Source organism: Gymnodraco acuticeps, unplaced genomic scaffold (genome assembly GCF_902827175.1).
Source record: "Gymnodraco acuticeps unplaced genomic scaffold, fGymAcu1.1, whole genome shotgun sequence".
NCBI lineage: Eukaryota > Metazoa > Chordata > Actinopteri > Perciformes > Bathydraconidae > Gymnodraco > Gymnodraco acuticeps.
This window is the reverse complement of record NW_022992059.1, coordinates 1,033,998-1,053,978: the sequence shown is the minus strand read 5'-3', so window position 1 is coordinate 1,053,978 and position 19,981 is coordinate 1,033,998. Positions and strand designations below refer to the sequence as shown.

General features: G+C 42.0%; 1 protein-coding gene across 1 annotated transcript in view; it reads left to right on the top strand.

Moving 5' to 3' along the window:
- The window catches only part of LOC117537060 (fibronectin type III domain-containing protein 4-like), a 27,701-nt gene extending 7,994 nt beyond the window's left edge, over positions 1-19,707 (top strand). The window contains exons 2-4 of the mRNA XM_034202238.1: positions 12,054-12,155; positions 18,564-18,666; positions 19,556-19,707. Of these exons, the coding sequence (XP_034058129.1) occupies positions 12,054-12,155; positions 18,564-18,666; positions 19,556-19,707 (357 nt within the window). The remainder of the gene's footprint in view (positions 1-12,053; positions 12,156-18,563; positions 18,667-19,555) is intronic.
- Positions 19,708-19,981: the final 274 nt, after the last annotated feature.

The window sequence follows — 19,981 nt, the reverse complement described above, 5'->3', positions numbered from 1 at the left end:
AGGGTTTTGGTCGGAAGTGTTAGCGGCGCGTTAAAAAAACCAGTTGAAACTGGTGAAAAGTGGAAAACAACTGTAGGGTTTTGGTCGGAAGTGTCCAGCGGAGAGCGTTTGAAAACCGGGTTGAAACTGGTGAAAAGTGGTAAAACTGTAGGGTTTTGGTCGGAAGTGTTAGTGGAGCGTTAAAAAAACAGTTGAAACTGGTGAAAGGTGGAAAAAAACTGTAGGGTTTTGGTCGGAAGTGTTAGTGGAGCGTTAAAAAACCAGTTGAAACTGGTGAAAAGTGGAAAAAAACTGTAGGGTTTTGGTCGGAAGGTTAGCGGAGCGTTAAAAGACCAGTTGAAACTGGTGGAAAAGTGGTATAACAAACTGTAGGGTTTTGGTCGGAAAGTGTTAGCGGAGTGTTAAAAAACCAGTTGAAACTGGTGAAAAGTGGTAAAAACTGTAGGGTTTTGGTCGGAAGTGTCAGCGGAGCGTTGAAAAACCAGTTGAAACTGGTGAAAAGTGGAAAAAACGTAGGGTTTTGGTCGGAAGTGTTAGCGGAGCGTTAAAAAACCAGTTGAAACTGGTGAAAAGTGGAAAAAAACTGTAGGGTTTTGGTCGGAAGTGTTAGGGGAGCGGTGAAAAGTGGAAAAAACTGTAGGGTTTTGGTCGGAAGTGTTAGTGGAGCGTTAAAAAACCAGTTGAAACTGGTGAAAAGTGGAAAAAAATGTAGGGTTTTGGTCGGAAGTGTTAGTGGAGCGTTAAAAAACCAGTTGAAACTGGTTAAAAGTGGTAAAAACTGTAGGGTTTTGGTCGGAAGTGTTAGCGGAGCGTTAAAAAAAACAGTTGAACTGGTGAAACATGGTAAAAACTGTAGGGTTTTGGTCGGAAGTGTTAGGGGAGCGTTAAAAAACCAGTTGAAACTGGTGAAAAGTGGTAAAAACTGTAGGGTTTTGGTCGGAGGTGTTAGGGGAGCGTTAAAAAACCAGTTGAAACTGGTGAAAAGTGGTAAAAACTGTAGGGTTTTGGTCGGGAAGTGTCAGCGGAGCGTTAAAAAACCAGTTGAAACTGGTGACACTGACAAAAGTGGTTAATAAAACTGTAGGGTTTTGGTCGGAAAGTGGTCAGCGGGAGCGTTTAAAAAACCAGTTGAAACTGGTGAAAAGTGGTAAAAACTGTAGGGTTTTGGTCGGAAGTGTCAGCGGAGCGTTAAAAAACCAGTTGAAACTGGTGAAAAGTGGAAAAAACTGTAGGGTTTTAGTCGGAAGTGTTAGGGGAGCGGTGAAAAGTGGAAAAAACGGTATGGTTTTGGTCGGAAGTGTTAGTGGAGCGTTAAAAAACCAGTTGAAACTGGTGAAAAGTGGTAAAAAACTGTAGGGTTTTGGTCGGAAGTGTTAGTGGAGCGTTAAAAAACCAAGTTCAAACTGTTGAAAAGTGGTAAAACTGTAGGGTTTTGGTCGGAAAGTGTTAGGGGAGCGTTGAAAAACCAGTTGAAACTGGTGAAAAGTGGAAAAAACTGTAGGGTTTTGGTCGGAAGTGTCAGCGGAGCGTTAAAAAACCGGTTGAAACTGGTGAAAAGTGGTCAAAACTGTAGGGTTTTGGTCGGAAGTGTTAGAGGAGCGTTAAAAAAACAGTTGAAACTGGTGAAAAGTGGAAAAAACTGTAGGGTTTTGGTCGGAAGTGTTAGCGGAGCGTTAAAAAAACCAGTTGAAACTGGTGAAAAGTGGAAAAAACTGTAGGGTTTTGGTCGGAAGTGTTAGCGGAGCGTTAAAAGACCAGTTGAAACTGGTGAAAGTGGTAAAAACTGTAGGGTTTTGGTCGGAAGTGTTAGCGGAGTGTTAAAAAACCAGTTGAAACTGGTGAAAAGTGGTAAAAACTGTAGGGTTTTGGTCGGAAGTGTCAGCGGAGCGTTGAAAAACCAGTTGAAACTGGTGAAAAGTGGAAAAAAACCGTAGGGTTTTGGTCGGAAGTGTTAGCGGAGCGTTAAAAAAACCAGTTGAAACTGGTTGAAAAGTGGAAAAAACTGTAGGGTTTGTCGGAAGTGTTAGGGAGCGGTGAAAAGTGGAAAAAACTGTAGGGTTTTGGTCGGAAGTGTTAGTGGAGCGTTAAAAAACCAGTTGAAACTGGTGAAAAGTGGAAAAAAATGTAGGGTTTTGGTCGGAAGTGTTAGTGGAGCGTTAAAAAACCAGTTGAAACTGGTGAAAAGTGGTAAAAACTGTAGGGTTTTGGTCGGAAGTGTTAGGGGAGCGTTGAAAAACCAGTTGAAACTGGTGAAAAGTGGAAAAAACTGTAGGGTTTTGGTCGGAAGTGTTAGCGGAGCGTTAAAGGTCTCCTATTGTGCAAAATGCACTTTTTATGTATTTTATATGTGTCCCCGGTGTGTAAGGAGACTCACAAAGTGTCAGAAAATACAACCCTCTCTCTTTTACCCCTTACCCACATCTCTAAAAACGGGGGTACAACGGAGCTGATCCAGATTTGCTGCGGTCATGACGGCATTATTAAAATGTGGGCTAGCAACGTTCCGCCCACGGCCCACGTCCCCAGAAACGTTGTTGTATCAGAAACAATGCGCAACGTATTTTAGAAGTAATATGGTCTGTGTTTACATTAGCAAGCATCGCTAACACTCAGAGCTAACGATCTACTCGAGAGAGTATGTGTAAAAAAGCCGGATATAAAAAAGTACTCACCTTTTGGTAAAACCGTGACAGAAAAAGCATTTGAGCCCCATACTGTTTCAGAAATAATCCTTGATGTGTTTTGGAACATAATACGGTGTTTAATCACAGCAGCTTTCAGCTGAGTTTCTACTTCTCTCTGCTGTAACCCTTCTCTTTGAAGCTCTGCTGCATGCACGCTCTAAAGGGGCGTGGCCACAGCAGCTCGGGTTACATTTGAAGCTACATACCCAGAATCAGCACTTTAGTAACAGGGCTGAAATAGTATGAGGCACACTACAATCTGTTTGGTATTTTGAGCAAAACACTTCAGAGACATGTTTTGTATAGATATCAGTGGCGTTTTCTCCCGGAGGCCAAGGGAAGCCAGGCTTCCCCTGTTTTTTGGATTGTAGTTATAATTTAAATAAATAAATAAAAACACTTTGTTTTGTTTCGATAATTCTCCTTTGCTGTGTGTTGCTGCCGGCCCGTCTCTCCCCCATTCTCATTGAGTATTTTACAAAGAGTGAAACAAACAGCGCCCCTCTAGATGTTATGGTGAAACAGTAGATTGCACTCACTGTTGCGAGAGGAGGCCAGCCGAATCTGGCTTCCCTTGGTGAAAAAAAATGGAGGGATTGACCAATCAGATGAGGTTCACGTGATGCCCCTGCCAACCTGTGATTGGTCAGGGCCATGCCAAGGGAAGCCAGAGGCGGCTGGCTTCCCTTGCCTCACAATCCAATCAAATCGCATCAACTTAGTGTTGCAGTGACGCATCCTAAAATCCGGAAGTAAGCTGCGCTCGGTTTCCCTCGACAAAAAAGCAATGGGATTTCTCCATGGGATTTAGGAAAATAGCTCGAAATAAGGTCAGTGGAAAACGAACCTGTTTGATAAATGCAAGTTTTGTTCAGTCGGATAATATCCACATGTCTACCCTACTTTTATAATTTTCTAATCATAAATCTAATCGATAGAAGATAGATAGCACCACTGCACCACTCTCACCGCTGTTAGAAAGTAGCAAGCAACGGAAGCAAGTGCAATTATGGAGGGTGGAGATTTGGAGTATTTCATCAAAAATAATTGTACTAAACTTCCGCTACGGCAGCAGCAACAACAAATACAATCTGATGACAGGCCAATGCCCAAACTGTGTACAGCGAGGAAAAAAGGAGCGAATCGGACGTAAAACGTTAAAGGTCTCCTGATTTAGTTTGTGAATGAATGCTTATTAGAGTTTGGGCTGGAGAGTGCGTGCGGACCTGTCGGTTAGATAACAGGCGTGTGTAAGTCCTGCATCTGTATTATTATCCAATCTTTATTCCAGACTCAAGGTCCATATCACACAAAAAGACAAAACACACATCAATAAATAAGATAAAAGCTAAACACAAAACAGATAAAAACATAAAATCAGTCCAATCACAGCGAGCCACACATGCTCACTGTCTGTATAGGCTATTGCGCCAATGTCTCCAAATCATGGAAGAGAACCGGGTAGAACTCTTCACAGGGTTAATTAAAATCGAAATAACATAATTGTCCGAGTCTACTAGGCGACACATGAATTTGTACATTAATTTTCTTAAAAGGGCTTGACAGGTAGGTACCCCCAAGTTAACAAACAGCTGGCTGGCACTGTGCCATCTTGGTACCCTCAGCAGCAACCGTAAAGCATCATTGTATGCAACTTTTAGTTTTTGCATGCTTCTAGCCTTGTAGTTACTCCACAGGTGAGCCGTGTACAATGGTGTACAGAAAGCATTAAAAAGTTATACCTTGACAACTACAGAGCACTTGTGAAATGTACGCATTAATATGTTTGCCTGGGCATACAGTTTGCAGCGTTGTCTATGGATGTCTTTGTCATCTGTGAGATCATCAGAAATATAATGACCAAGGTACTTGATCTCACTGCACACAAGAAGAATGTTGCTACTGAGAATAAAATGAGGAAATACAGCCTTTTTATCCTCTTTACTTCATACAATCATGATGTTACTCTTCTTGGCGTTATACTTAATATTAAAATCAATGCCATACTGGGAACAAGTCCTCAGAAGCTGTTGTAAGCCAGCACTGCACGGGGAAAAGATGATTAAATCATCTGCGTACATAAGGTGGTTGACAACAGTAGCACCGATGACACAGCCAGTTTTACACAAGTTCAGTTTCCTTGACAGATCATCCATGTACAGATTAAACAACAAAGGAGATAAAATCCCACCTTGCTTGACCCCATTACCAACATAAAAATGTTCAGACACAGTATTGCCCCACTTCACCTGCATAGTCTGATGTGCATACCAAAAGGCTAAGATCCTTATTATGTACTTGGGTACCCCTCTCTGGCACATTTTGTCAAATAATTTGTAATGATTCAGTCTATCAAATGCCTTGGAAGCATCAATAAAACACAGAAACATGGTGGAATTATGGCTTCTATATTGTGCTATAATGTCTTTTAAAGCAAAAATACACATATCTGTGCCGTGTTTTCTTTTAAAACCGAACTGGTTGTCAGCTAATATACCTTTCCAGCCTATCCAACAGACTTTTCTCCAACACTTTGGAGAGAATGCTAGCTAAAGCAATGGGTCTGTAATTATCAATGCCATTAATCTTCCCAGCTTTATCCTTGATGACTGGCACAAGTAGCACAGATAACATGGAATCTGGTAAGACACCATGATTAAGGAAACCAGTAAGACACAGAGCAAGAAGAGGAGCAAGCTTAAGACTGGCATGTTTTAAGTGTTCAGCTGAGATGAGATCCAGGCCACAAGCTTTGTTATTTTCTAGATTCATTATAGTGTTGTAGACTTCCTCTGATCTAACTAACATTTTCAGTGGAGTCAACCTTTTCAATCACAAATGCATCACTCTTAACACAGTTGAACAACTCATAATAGTGTTGTCGCCACAGTTCTGCGATGCTGCCTGACCCACACACTCCTTCAATGGAAGACGGTAAGGGAGTCTTACAGCTGTTTATGACTTTGACCTCTTTCCAGAAATCAGACCAACTATTGTTGCGCAGCTTTCTGGCAAGTGAGTCAGCCCTCATTGTGTCCTCTTTTTTTTTTATGAAGCGGACAGCATACTTATATTTGGCATTAGTGGACTGTTTATGTTCAAACAAAGACCCCTGTCTCGGCCTTCCTGATTCGGCCCAGAATTTAAAAGCATCTCTAGCAGCAGAGTGTAGCTCAGCCACATGTTCATTCCATCCAGGTTTTATACTATGCTCCTTTTTCTTACTGTTGTAAAAACCCTTACTTGAGGCATTTAACACATCAATAATAAGATCATATGTAGAACATAGATCACTACCATGCTGCGCATTTTTACAGTTGGTGTCACTGCACAGCATTGCTTCTCTAGGAATTACAACCAAGTCTAATGATTTGTCAGTGAGTGAGGTATAGTGATCAATATATGATATGTGATAGATATGGCCCTATAATATATTGTTCAAATATAGCATTATAGGTGAGCTTTAAGTAAAAAGTACCCATAACTACCAACTGTTTTATAGAGTAACTGACTTCACTTTATATTAATAGAACATTAAATATCTTCTATTTCAATTTGTAATAATGTCATAATGTGTGTGTATGTTTGTCTATTTGTGTCTGAGTGTGTCTGTTTGTGTGTGCAGAATGACAGCTAGTGATGGCATGATTGCCTTCGAAAACCCCACATTATAGCTGAAAACATCAGTGTAACAATAGTTTCCTGAACCACACATTAATAAGGAGGCTCTGTTTTTGATAACACTTTATATTTAAGACAGTTTGATTATTATTGATGATATAGATTATGGTCTTTTGGTGGTGAATTAGATTACATTTTTAGTTCAGAGTTGCTAACCAAAAGAATATATTTATATTAACTAACGTTCACTGATGCTTAAGTTAACAAATGCATGTGGTGCACTAACGTTAACATGCTAGAATAATTTGTAGTGCAAGGTGCACCCATGCTAACTTTACAAGCAAACAGGAAATATAGAATAAACTTGTGATTCCAAATATATGATAACAATAAAATGTGTGTGTGCCTTTTCCAAATCGTGGGCGAATTCTTGAAAGCCAACACTTTGTGAGTTTTGGGTCGACATAATTTGCAGCGCATTCGCCAGAAATCGTTTTTGATGGCGATAATTTCGAACATTTCCCTCATATGGCCATGGGTGAGGGAGATGAATATCTCCACTGCTCTCAGTATTGTCACTTACTTCCAGGGCTGCCCCTCCCTACACGTAGATCACGCAGACTGCGTGGGGCCTCATCTTGCGGACGGGGCCTCATCTTATGCGCAAGTGCGGCGCAATTCATCTAATGCGCAAATGTGACGCATTAGATGTTTGTTTGTTGCAACAACTAAATAATAATTACTGATCAGCTACTGTATATCTGTGTTTTATTTATTCCTCTCTGTTTCATTCGTTCCTGTTCTGTGAGTGCTGGATCGCCACAACAGGATGTTTCACTTCTATTGAGTCAATGTTCACTCTTTTCACCAGGCGCAGTTCTTCACATGCCTCGTTTCCTAATATGGGAATGGATGAGTGCCTGGAAACATAAAATGTCAGACTTGCCTGTGTTTTGGGAGTGGAGCATTTGAGTGTTACAACCCCTTCTGGCTTCAATCTCATCCCTCCATATGCCACCAGCACTGTCTTTATAGGCTGCAGTTTGAGGTGAGTTCTTCTTTCACATCTGGCTTTTCGGGTCATCGATGTGAATACTTTCAGTGGCAGGACGTTGTCCTCTGCTCCTGTGTCCAACTTAAACTTCACACACATGCAGTCAACATTTACATTAGAATGCCACGACTTGTCAATTTTAGACTTTAGCTGATCAATGTTCACTGTCCCAATCAGTGGTTGCGTTAGACTTTTTCGTTGTCCGTCATTTTGACGGACAGAATCGTAAAATTTCCGTCATAATCCATTACTACCCGTCATTTTATTTTTCATGTTTTAATGATGAGATGAGACATATTTAATATGTATGTTTGGGTACTGAGCAGCAAATGCTCATTCATTCTTTTTTTTTAATGATTCATACAGAATTTTTAAGGGCATGGAGAAAAAAAAAGATGAACAGAGACACCGACCGTGTGGTCATTTTTCATGTCAACACGAACATGAATGATTTATTTGTTCCTGCACTGACAGACAGCAGAGGGGGGCAGAGGCTGCTAAAAACACCGCGACCATTGTGCCTACACAGGCAAATATGAACAATGCCATCGTTTAAAATGAGACAATTACAATCAAAATTTGAACAAAACATTTACAAGAACAACTCAATTGATCTGCTGTAGCCTAGCCTGAACGCTGATTTCTGCATCGTCGTGCACCCTCGGACGAATCCGTTACTCATCTTAGCTTTTCTACAGATGTCGCAGAACATTTTGCCATCTTCCCTCCTCAGCCACTTAAACTCTTGCTCCCACTGAACCCGAACGCACTTATTGTAAGTCGCTTTGGATAAAAGCGTCAGCTAAATGCAATGTAATGTAATGTAACCCGGTACTCCCGCTTGAACTCCTTGCCACTTGCTTGCCCCTCTGCTGCTGGCTGAACGTTGTCAGTTTTAGTCTTACTGGCTCGTCCTTCATCCTCCACCGCATCAATCCCTCTTTTTTCACCTCGTTTATCCACACCATCACAATTACTGGGCTTATTAAAAAAGCTTCGGACGATCAGCTGCCGTGACATTTTGTGATTGCTAAAGCCGGTTAAAAAATGAGGTAATCAACGAGGTCAAAAACAAGACTAGACAATAGCTACTTACACACACTACACACACTCGCCACCAACTGGACAGGGGTGTGAATGACTAAATAATAGTTACAGACTACAGTAGAGTACAGTAGATCGCCCTCAGTCGACCTGGCCACTAAGGATGTGGGCCGCTGGTGGACATTTTGGCGCTGTTCCGAGTTGTGTTCTAATCTGTCAAAATGACGGACTGCTTTCAGATTTTTCCGTCATTGTTAGAAAAAATCTGTCATTGACGGAAAATATTCGGTTAACGCGACCTCTGGTCCCAATATATAGGGTGTCTATTTCCGGAGAAACATCATGTACTGTCTTGTGATGTTGGGCTTTAGCTGACCTACACATTTTTGCATAGTGATTCTGTTTTCCACAATTATGGCAGGATACTCCGTATGCTGGACACTGTCTTGGCTGGTGTGATTTACTACATTGTTTGCATGTTTCATGTCTTTGTCCCATGTCTTGTGTACGTTGTATAGGCGGTGTGCGTGTCTTTTGTCCTTGTTGACTATTCTTGTGCACTGCAAGTACAGACATCTCCTGGGCTGCTGCATTCATAGCTAGCATTTCAACTTTGGCCATCTCAGCAGCTCTGCAGGTCTATGGCCCTTTCTAATGTGAGATTAGGTTCTCTTAAAAGTCTCTCTTTCAGTCTCTGGTCATTCATACTAAACACAATCTGTCTCTGATCATTTTCTGTGGTATAAAATTCACAATCCTTGCTCTTTTGCTTGAGCTCCGTCACATATTTCTCAATCGTGGACATAGGACATAGGATGTGCCCAAAACTGATGTCTCTCAAACACTGTGTTCTTCTTAGGCAGACAATAGGCTCTGAATGCTGCTAGAATATCATTAACAGTCTGTTCATCTTATTCTTCACCTTCATCTTCACCGTGTGCGATGTCTAGCGTGTTGTAAACTTCAAGAGCCTCCTCTCCTAGTGCATTTAGCAGTATGGCCACTTTAATCTTCCTGTCCTTAACGTCTGCACCACTCGCGGTCATGTATATTTGGAAGCATTGTTCCCATTGTCGCCAGTTTTCAGAGTACCAGTGGGGATGTTAATTCGAATCGATCCATCTCTCTCTTTTTTCTTTCTTCCAAAAAATTGCACTCCCGCTCTCTGGGGACCGCACCTGTTAGCTAGGCTTTAGGCTAACAAAACTTTCATCTGTTTACCTCCGGCAAAATGACGAACTGGACCGACTTCTGACACCATGTAATAGTCCTTTATGCTATATAGTTCATAGTCATGGAGAGTAATAAGGTATCCGTAGACCTTTGTATGAGGCATCTTTATTTACTTAACAGATCTTCCGCCATGATACATACAGTGGGGCAAAAAAGTATTTAGTCAGCCACCAATTGTGCAAGTTCTCCCACTTAAAAAGATGAGAGAGGCCTGTAATTGTCATCCTAGGTATACCTTAACTATGAGAGACAAAATGAGGAAAAAAAATCCAGAAAATCACATTGTCTGATTTTTAAAGAAATTATTTGCTAATTATGGTGGAAAATAAGTATTTGATCTCAATACTTTGTTATATACCCTTTGTTGGCAATGACAGAGGTCAAACGTTTTCTGTAAGTCTTCACAAGGTTTTCACACACTGTTGCTGGTATTTTGGCCCATTCCTCCATGCAGATCTCCTCTAGACTCGCAGTGCTTCTCAAAGTGTGGTCCGCGGACCACTGGTGGTCCGTGAGCGCCCCCTAGTGGTCCGTGAGTATATTGGTAACATTTCACATTTGAAATAAATAAATACATTTGAGTTTTCCGCACTCTGCCGGGAATATCTCCACAATGGAGCGAGCTTAAGTTTCACTTTTGATTGCATGATATAGCCCCGCGCAACACCTTCATCACACATGTTGCCACTTGTTTGTACCATTTTCAGGAAATTTGTAATCGGTTCTAGAAAAACGATGTGATTTTGGATATTTGTGGAGTTAGGTGGTCCGCGAGTGTTTTTTTATTGGTTAAGTGGTCCTTGGTATGAAAAAGTTTGAGAAACACTGCTCTAGAGCAGTGATGTTTTGGGGCTGTCGCTGGGCAACACGGACTTTCAACTCCCTCCAAAGATTTTCTATGGGGTTGAGATCTGGAGACTGGCTAGGCCACTCCAGGACCTTGAAATTCTTCTTACGAAGCCACTCCTTCGTTGCCCGGACGGTGTGTTTGGGATCATTGTCATGCTGAAAGACCCAGCCACGTTTCATCTTCAATGCCCTTGCTGATGGAAGGAGGTTGTCACTCAAACTCTCACGATACATGGCCCCATTCATTCATTCCTTTACACGGATCAGTCGTCCTGGTCCCTTTGCAGAAAAACAGCCCCAAAGCATGATGTTTCCACCCCCATGTTTCACAGTAGGTATGGTGTTCTTTGGATGCAATTCAGCATTATTTCTCCTCCAAACACGTCTAGTTGAGTTTTTACCAAAAAAGTTCTATTTTGGTTTCATCTGACCATATGACATTCTCCCAATCCTCTTCTGGATCATCTAAATGCTCTCTAGCAAACTTCAGACGGGCCTGGACATGTACTGGCTTAAGCAGGGGGACACGTCTGGCACTGCAGGATTTGAGTCCCTGGCGGCGTAGTGTGTTACTGATGGTAGCCTTTGTTACTTTGGTCCCAGCTCTCTGCAGGTCATTGACTAGGTCCCCCCGTGTGGTTCTGGGATTTTTGCTCTCCGTTCTTGTGATCATTTTGACCCCACGGGGTGAGATCTTGCGTGGAGCCCCAGATCGAGGGAGATTATCAGTGGTCTTGTATGTCTTCCATTTTCTAATAATTGCTCCCACAGTTGATTTTTTCACACCAAGCTGCTTACCTATTGCAGATTCAGTCTTCCCAGCCTGGTGCAGGTCTACAATTTTGTTTCTGGTGTCCTTTGACAGCTCTTTGGTCTTGGCCATAGTGGAGTTTGGAGTGTGACTGTTTGAGGTTGTGGACAGGTGTCTTTTATACTGATAACGAGTTCAAACAGGTGCCATTAATACAGTTAACGAGTGGAAGACAGAGGAGGCTCTTAAAGAAGAAGTTACAGGTCTGTGGGAGCCAGAAATCTTGTTTGTTTGTAGGTGACCAAATACTTATTTTACCGAGGAATTTACCAATTAATTCATTAAAAATCCTACAATGTGATTTCCTGGATTCTTTCCCCCCATTCTGTCTCTCATAGCTGAAGTGTACCTAGGATGAAAATTACAGGCCTCTCATCTTTTTAAGTGGGAGAACTTGCACAATTGGTGGCTGACTAAATACTTTTTTGCCCCACTGTACATGCGTTCAAGATGCGGGCTTGCATACACACCGTATCACTCCGCAGCCTCACCACATCAGTAACGTCCTGATAGTATATGTGCGCGGCACTATATACTACAAGCAGAATATCTCTCTTTCTTCTGTTTCTACAAAAATGAATATTGCTGGTGTTACCTTGCCTGCAAACCTTATTTCCCACAGTGAGACATTAAGGGCTGAAGGGAAGTTACGGCAGAGGATTTTATTTGCATTTATAAAGCCTGTCATGTAATTGTGAAACAATAATGAAACAGTGGTGCAGTGGTTTTTTATTACCTGTCCTTGTGTTTGCACCAGAGGCAGGACGGCCTCATGCAGCGCTCCATCCGAGAGGTGAACACCTCCAGCCGCTGGTGTGTGCTATGGGACCTGGACGAGGACACACACTACAGCGTGCAAGTGAGGGGCACACACACACACACACTCTAATTAAATTCAAAGATGTTATTGTCATATGCACATACTGTAGCTACAGTGTAGAAATGGCAATGAAATTCTTGACCTGAGATGCTCCAACAATGCAACATGTATAATAAAATACAAAAATAAAAAATAGTCCAAAAAGTCTATATACATGTAAATAGAATATGATATGTACAAGAACAGAATATGAAATTAAATAATGTATATTAAGACAAAATTAAATATGGCATCACACACATGCCTGCAGTGCCTGTAGTTGTGATAGATTTGTTATTATTCTTTAAAAAGCAGATATTAGGTCAAATGAGCATAAATACCAGATTTGTTGTTAATAGTTCACCATATAGCAAGTCATAAATGCTAAATTCATGGTCAATAAATCATAAATATTGGCATTAATAAAGAAACATAGGCCTTTTAGTACTTCACTTTTATACTTATTAACTCCCTCTCGCTGTTTAATTAACATAACTCAAATCAAACTCTTTATACAGCTCAGAGATTCCTAAATTAAAGCCAGTGCAAACCGCAGCTCCTTTCTAATTGAGAAGTATCTACTGAGACTCCATTATCATGACTCTATTAAACTTTTTATAATCCATTAGAGCTTAATAGACTTACGCCGATTGTCCTTCAGCTGAAGACTCGGTTAAATGTGCTCGTCAGCATGCAGCCGTCCTGCAGAAGTGTCAATGAACAATCCCTGATGGCTCGCAAGCACCTATGATCTTCCCTCAGAGGACGGTAAAATGTTCCCAATGGAGTTTGGTGGAGCTTCATCATCAGTAGGGAATCAAAAGGACAGTTCAAACTTGCATTTCCTTCATTTTTTTGGATACTTAATCCGTATACAATTACTTATTTTGTGTTTTACTTCTGCTTTGAACCCCCATGTGCCTTGAAATGTTCCTCAAATGTCTTTCAACATAAAACGTGTTGTCTTTAACCTTTGGGTTTATTGTTTGAAAGGCACAGTAACACCCCTTTCTGTGTAAATTCTGTGTATTAATATTTAATACAATCAAACTCCACCGCAGTTGCCAGATACATCTTAATGTTCAAATTTGAATGAGACACACGCCAAAAACCTTGTTTATTCCTTGCTTCATCTTAGGATTCTCATTTAGCCTTATTTGTTGAAAATGAGTCCCCAAATGAGTGATTAGCTAACATCTATATTCACTCTTTTATCTTCTCTATATAGCCTCTACACTCACAGTGCTGCTAGTCCTCCAACAATCACTCAGGATCCCACCCACAAAAAAATCAAAGCACCATTTGCTGCTCGCAAAATATACCCTCACAAGCCAGTTTCTGCTCAGCGTTACTGTTAAGTCCGGGATGAGGAACAGCGACACACACCAGTTGGAATTGGTAATAATTATAAGGAGTTTATTAAAGGTCTCATGTCATGCTTTTCCGGTTATTACCTGTCCCCATGTAAATGTTCTGCAGAGTCACAAACCCTCAAAGTACACCCTGTTGCGAGTAAAACTCTAACACAGAAAATACCTGTCTATGCTGCACCAAAACGCCTCGTTGGACATTTCTCTTTTTCCATAGTTTTCTTCCTGGGTACAGTGACGTGCCAAATGGACCAATCCGTGGAGCCGTTACGTTAAGTAACTTCCTCACACCAGAGATGGAGTACTCGAGTGCCGATTTTCGGGACTCGTGACTCGACTCGCGCACTGATTGACGCGACTCGGACTTGGACTCGTGAATTCTCGCGCACGCTGACTTGGACTCGGACTCGTGAATTTTCCCCCCCACGATGACTCGGACTCGACTCAAGCAAGTTTTCTCTGGAGTCTGATGTCCTCTATCCTGGCGTGTGCACCTGCGAGGCGAGTTCACGTACTGGGACCCGCTATTCCAGTCTAGAGATGTCTAGAGACTGTTAGAAATTAAAATCAATGTTTGATAGCATAAAGTAGCTTAAACATACTGTCAGTTTAAAAGCTATTTTATTCTGGAAAAAAACAGAAGTTCTCAATTCCAAGCTTTTATTCTGAAAATCCTTCATCTCCGGTTAGCATTTAGCATGTGGCTAGTCTAATATATCATTTCCTATAGATGTGAATTTAGCAGCGAAATGACATGGAGTGATGCACACCGAAACCTACTGATTTAACACTACAACTATTGAACCAAGAGATTATTATTGCTGAATATTAAATGAAGGTACAGTTTATTTGAATACGTTATTGTTTGCGTGGGTAGCATGTGACAACATCCGGAACTACCGGAAACCCAAATGCTGTGAAGTATTTCCTGTATTTTTTAGAGTGTTGATTTCAGCGTTTGAAATGTATTTAGATGAAAAGTCATGAAAGAGATTAGGAGGAGAAGAGGCGTGTCTAGTTATACAATGAATGTCAATTGTCGAAATCCTCCGTTTAACGCAATATCGGACACAGAAGAACGAGGGGGAAGTCTCCTATGTCACCACAGCCCCGAGAGAGGAGGAGCAAACAGCCAGCAAGCAGGAAGGACGAATGCTTGTGAGCTCTCTTCTGCACGGCCACGACAGGGAGAGGAAGCTGCAGCCTTTCTCTCCTGACTGAACAATGTTTGTAACATTACCGCGCCATATTTTTTATTAAAGTAACCATTTGAACCTTCTAAGAGACTCCATTTAGTCTCCTTTTAAAGTTTCTCTCCTGGACGCGAGAATAACGAACACAGCATAACAAGACACACCCCGCATCGTGCTGTATGCTTTCACACATTCTGCTTCCACATTGGAAAAGAGCAGCGCAAAATGCTCGTTACGTGGAAAAAAGATTGAAGAGAAGTCTCCGTAACACATTACTCTAAGGATCGAGTTCAGACATATAGGCTGTCTTGAACACTATCATCAGAGTCGATCAATAAATAAAGAATGATGGTCAGACTCTCTAACTGATGGTATCTGTTTATTGCACACCCTTGCTTGTATACAATCATTACCAACATAAGAGCTTGTGCCGTTATCAGCCAGGTGCTAAAAACCGAATGCAACTATTTAGTATATGTTCATTTATTCGTCATCTATCCATCAGTATACATGTGTGTTTACACTGCTACGTTGTCCATTGACTTCCGGTAAAAGTTCCTTCAAAATAAGAGTCCCGATCTTATTACTATCAACACTAGGACACTCCTTGGGTGACTTGGACTCGACTACGACTCTCCCTAGGTGACTCGGACTTGGACTCGAATAGTGGTGACTCGAGAGTGACTTGAACTCGTGAATTGGTGACTTGACTACAACACTGCCTCACACACACTCAATCTTTCTCAGCTGCAGCTCCGCCGATTTCTCCTCCCTTAGACGGCAGGACGCGGCGAGGCTGTGAGTCGGTGTGTGAGCACACACACAAACTCCCAGCCAGGCTGCGGGTATGTGTGTGTTTGGGCTGGTTTTGCTGTGTCTCGCTGTCTCGCAGACGGCCACTGGGCTCATAGGGAGGGGGGGCAGGAGCTCCAACGAGCCGTTTAGGTCAGAGAGTGAATACACATACTATACAGAGATGCTGTATGAGAAACCAATGAGATTTTGGAAAATTGCACAATATAAATCTGTTTTAGTATACCTCAACAATGGAATTATGATCAGTAGAAATGGGACCTTTAAATAATGATGTAACAAAATGGAAGGCAAGCAGCCTGGAGCAAACAAAAAGGCCAAAAGGCGCAGGTTTAAATGAGCAACCAACAAAAGGAGGACTCTAATAAGGGAGCCTAATTAAATACAAAGAAATAGACACTAACAAACATAGCAACCCTCACTATCAAAGTGGTACAAACTAACAAAAGGAGGCTGTAAGAAAAACACAGCTATACTAAAAGGACAACAGTCAACTTAAAGGGGACCTATCATGCAAAATGCAATTTTGTACATCTTTTACATGAATATGTGTCCCCGGTGTGTCAGGGAACTCACCAAGTGTCAGAAAACACAACCCTCTCTCTTTTCCCTCATACCCAAATCTCTAAAAACGGGTCTGCAACGGATCTGATTATTATTTGAATTGTTATGACGTCAGAAAAGGGGTGCTCCGCCTATATGGGCAACTCTCCACCTATCAGGGGAATGAGAGACCGCTCGAAAGCGCTGGAGACGCTGTAGTACATATGCCAGGCCTGTAAGTGGCTCTGTAGTCTGCCACAAAAGCAGAATCAGCCCTTGCAAAAACAGGGCTGGAAAAGAGCAAATAGAGCGAAATGAGGCATGGCTAAAATGCATGATCTGTTAGGTATTTTGAAAAAAAAACTTCACAGACATGTTTTATATACACTGAACAAAAATATAAATGCAACACTTTTGTTTTTGCTCCCATTTTTCATGAGATGAACTCAAAGATTTGGCTCGACCAAAAATCGTTTATAAATGTGCTATATAAATAAAACTTGATTTGAAAGATCTAAAACATTTTCTATATACACAAAATAACCATTTCTCTCAAATATTGTTCACAAATCTGAAAAAATCTGTGATAGTGAGCACTTCTCCTTTGCCGAGATAATCCATCCCACCTCACAGGTGTGGCATATCAAGATGCTGATTAGACAGCATGATTATTGCACAGGTGTGCCTTAGGCTGCCCACAATAAAAGGCCACTCTGAAACGTGCAGTTTTGCTTTATTGGGGGGGGTCTGGGGGGGTCCGAAAACCAGTCAGTATCTGGTGTGACCACCATTTGCCTCACGCAGTGCAACACATCTCCTTTGGATAGAGTTGATCAGGTTGTTGATTGTGGCCTGTGGAATGTTGGTCCACTCCTCTTCAATGGCTGTGCGAAGTTGTTGGATATTGGCAGGAACTGGAACACGCTGTCGTATACGCCGATCCAGAGCATCCCAAACATGCTCAATGGGTGACATGTCCGGTGAGTATGCTGGCCATGCAAGAACTGGGATGTTTTCAGCCTCCAGGAATTGTGTACAGATCCTTGCAACATGGGGAAGTGCATTATCATGCTGCAACATGAGGTGATGGTCGTGGATGAATGGCACAACAATGGGCCTCAGGATCTCGTCACGGTATCTCTGTGCATTCACAATGGGGGGCGGTGGTGGCGAAGTCGATAGGGGCTTGGCTTGGCAACTGGAAGGTCACCAGTACAAGTCCCGGCAAGACCAAGTGCTACCGAGGTGTCCCTGAGCAAGGCACCGTTCCCCACACTGCTCCCCGGGCGCCGTTCAAAATGGCAGCACACTGCTCCTAACACAGGATGGGTCAAATGCAGAGAAACAATTTCCCCACGGGGGATTAATAAAAGTCCATCTCCATGCCATCAATAAAATGCACCTGTGTTCGTCGTCCATAACATACGCCTGCCCATAACCCCACCACCACCATGGGCCACTCGATTCACAACATTGACATCAGAAAACCGCTCACCCACACGACGCCATCTGCCCTGAACAGTGAAAACCGGGATTCATCCGTGAAGAGAAGACCTCTCCAACGTGCCAGACGCCATCGAATGTGAGCATTTGCCCACTCAAGTCGGTTACGACGACGAACCGGAGTCAGGTCGAGACCCCGATGAGGACGACGAGCATGCAGATGAGCTTCCCTGAGACGGTTTCTGACAGTTTGTGCAGAAATTCTTTGGTTATGCAAACCGATTGTTGCAGCAGCTGTCCGAGTGGCTGGTCTCAGACGATCTTGGAGGTGAACATGCTGGATGTGGAGGTCCTGGGCTGGTGTGGTTACATGTGGCCTTGTGAGGCCGGTTGGATGTACTGCCAAATTCTGTGAAACGCCTTTGGAGCCTTTTGAATTGAATTGAATGCGAATTGAATTGGAGACGGCTTATGGTAGAGAAATTAACATTCAATTCACGGGCAACAGCTCTGGTGGACATTCCTGCTGTCAGCATGCCAATTTCACGCTGCCTCAAAACTTGCGACATCTGTGGCATTGTGCTGTGTGATAAAACTGAACATTTTAGAGTGGCCTTTTATTGTGGCCAGCCTAAGGCACACCTGTGCAATAATCATGATGTCTAATCAGCATCTTGATATGCCACACCTGTGAGGTGGGATGGATTATCTCGGCAAAGGAGAAATGCTCACTATCACAGATTTTTGCAGATTTGTGAACAATATTTGAGAGAAATGGTTATTTTGTGTAGAAAGAAAATGTTTTAGATCTTTGAGTTCATCTCATGAAAAATGGGAGCAAAAACAAAAGTGTTGCATTTATATTTTTGTTCAGTGTAGGTATGGCCCTACAATATATGTTTCAACTATAGCATGATAGATCCACTTTAAATCTAAACTAATCTTGAAATATTGAAAATTATTGGAAATAACTGCACTTCTGTGAACAAATGAGGAGTACTGTAAAGATGCTTAAAAGAAACTCTATATTTTTTGGGGGTCTCTAGGTGCAGTCTGTTGGGCCGCATGCTGACAGCCAGCCCAGCCGAGCCGTCCACTTCAGGACTCTGGAGAGGAGCGACCACTATCCAGCCGGAGTCCTCGACCAGCGTAAATAAATAAACACACACACATATTGTTACAACCCGGCTCTTGGGCTGTAACAAAAAGTTGGGAGTCGAGACGAGAGGCATGGAAATATAACAGCTTTTATCCAAAGCGACTTACATACATTCGTACTGTGGACAACAGGAGCAATTTGAGGTGAAGTGTCTTGCCAAGGAACACAACGACATGCTGACTGCAGTGGGACGCGAACTTGCTATCCCCTGATTCAAAGTCCAGCACACTACCCATAGCACTGGAACCTGCAATCACAAGTAGAGCGAGCGCCAACGGAACGCCTAGTGGTGTGGAGGGGTCGTCACAATATGTAAATATGTAGAGAAACAAAAGCAAGCCGGTTTTGTCTTAGAAAAATAAAACCACCCAATTGTTCACTTTATATGTGTATTTATATGAAGAAATAGTGGCAAAAATAGATATAAAATAATCAACGGTTAAAGTTAAACATCCAAAAACAACACCTTCATCAATCAAATACTTCCCCTCTCTTAATTACACAAAAAATAATAATATGACAACAATCCCCTTGACCTGGACAAGAAATAACAAATTTTCACAGCAAAAGTTTGATGCTTTTTGAGGATCTTGCTGAGAATTGAATGAGAAGATTGATACCAGTAAATGCTTTACATTTAAAGATACCGTCAGTTGGCTTAGCTAAGATAAATATACAGACTGAAAACGGTTTTGTCTTGTAACTCTCACTTTTTAATTTTCCTTGTTTTATTTACATCAGCATAATTTCCTTCATATTAACTGCCATTTGTATTTATATTGTTTGTTTTTTAGCTGTTATAGTCCATCTCTGAAGCTCCCCTCCTCTTTTTGTCCTTGTTGATAAAGCATGTGAATGTGAACCTGTGTGTGTCCTCAGATGAACCTGCGATGGAGGGGCTGGGTATGACAACTCACCTTCAGACCGGAGAGCTGCTCATCGTCACCACTGTGCTGCTGCTGTGGGCAGGTCAGCTTTATCTCACTGTTTACCAGTGCTGGAGGAAGTACACATATCCTCTACTGCAGTAAAAGTATTTTCAACCTGTGAAAATACTCGTTGACAATTGAAACCTTGTAAGAATAATCAAGAACATTTTCTTACAGAATGGCCCCAAGGACTATTATATAATTTAAGGTAAGTATAATGAAGATACTTATTGCGCCCGGGTGAATATAGTAAAAAAAGAAGCTATATAAATCCAGGTGCCTATAGTGAACAATGCTATTTGTAACCAGGTAACTATAGAGTGGTGCAGGGATGACGTATTTACCTGGAAGTAAGCGGCGCATGGGTTCCTTAGAC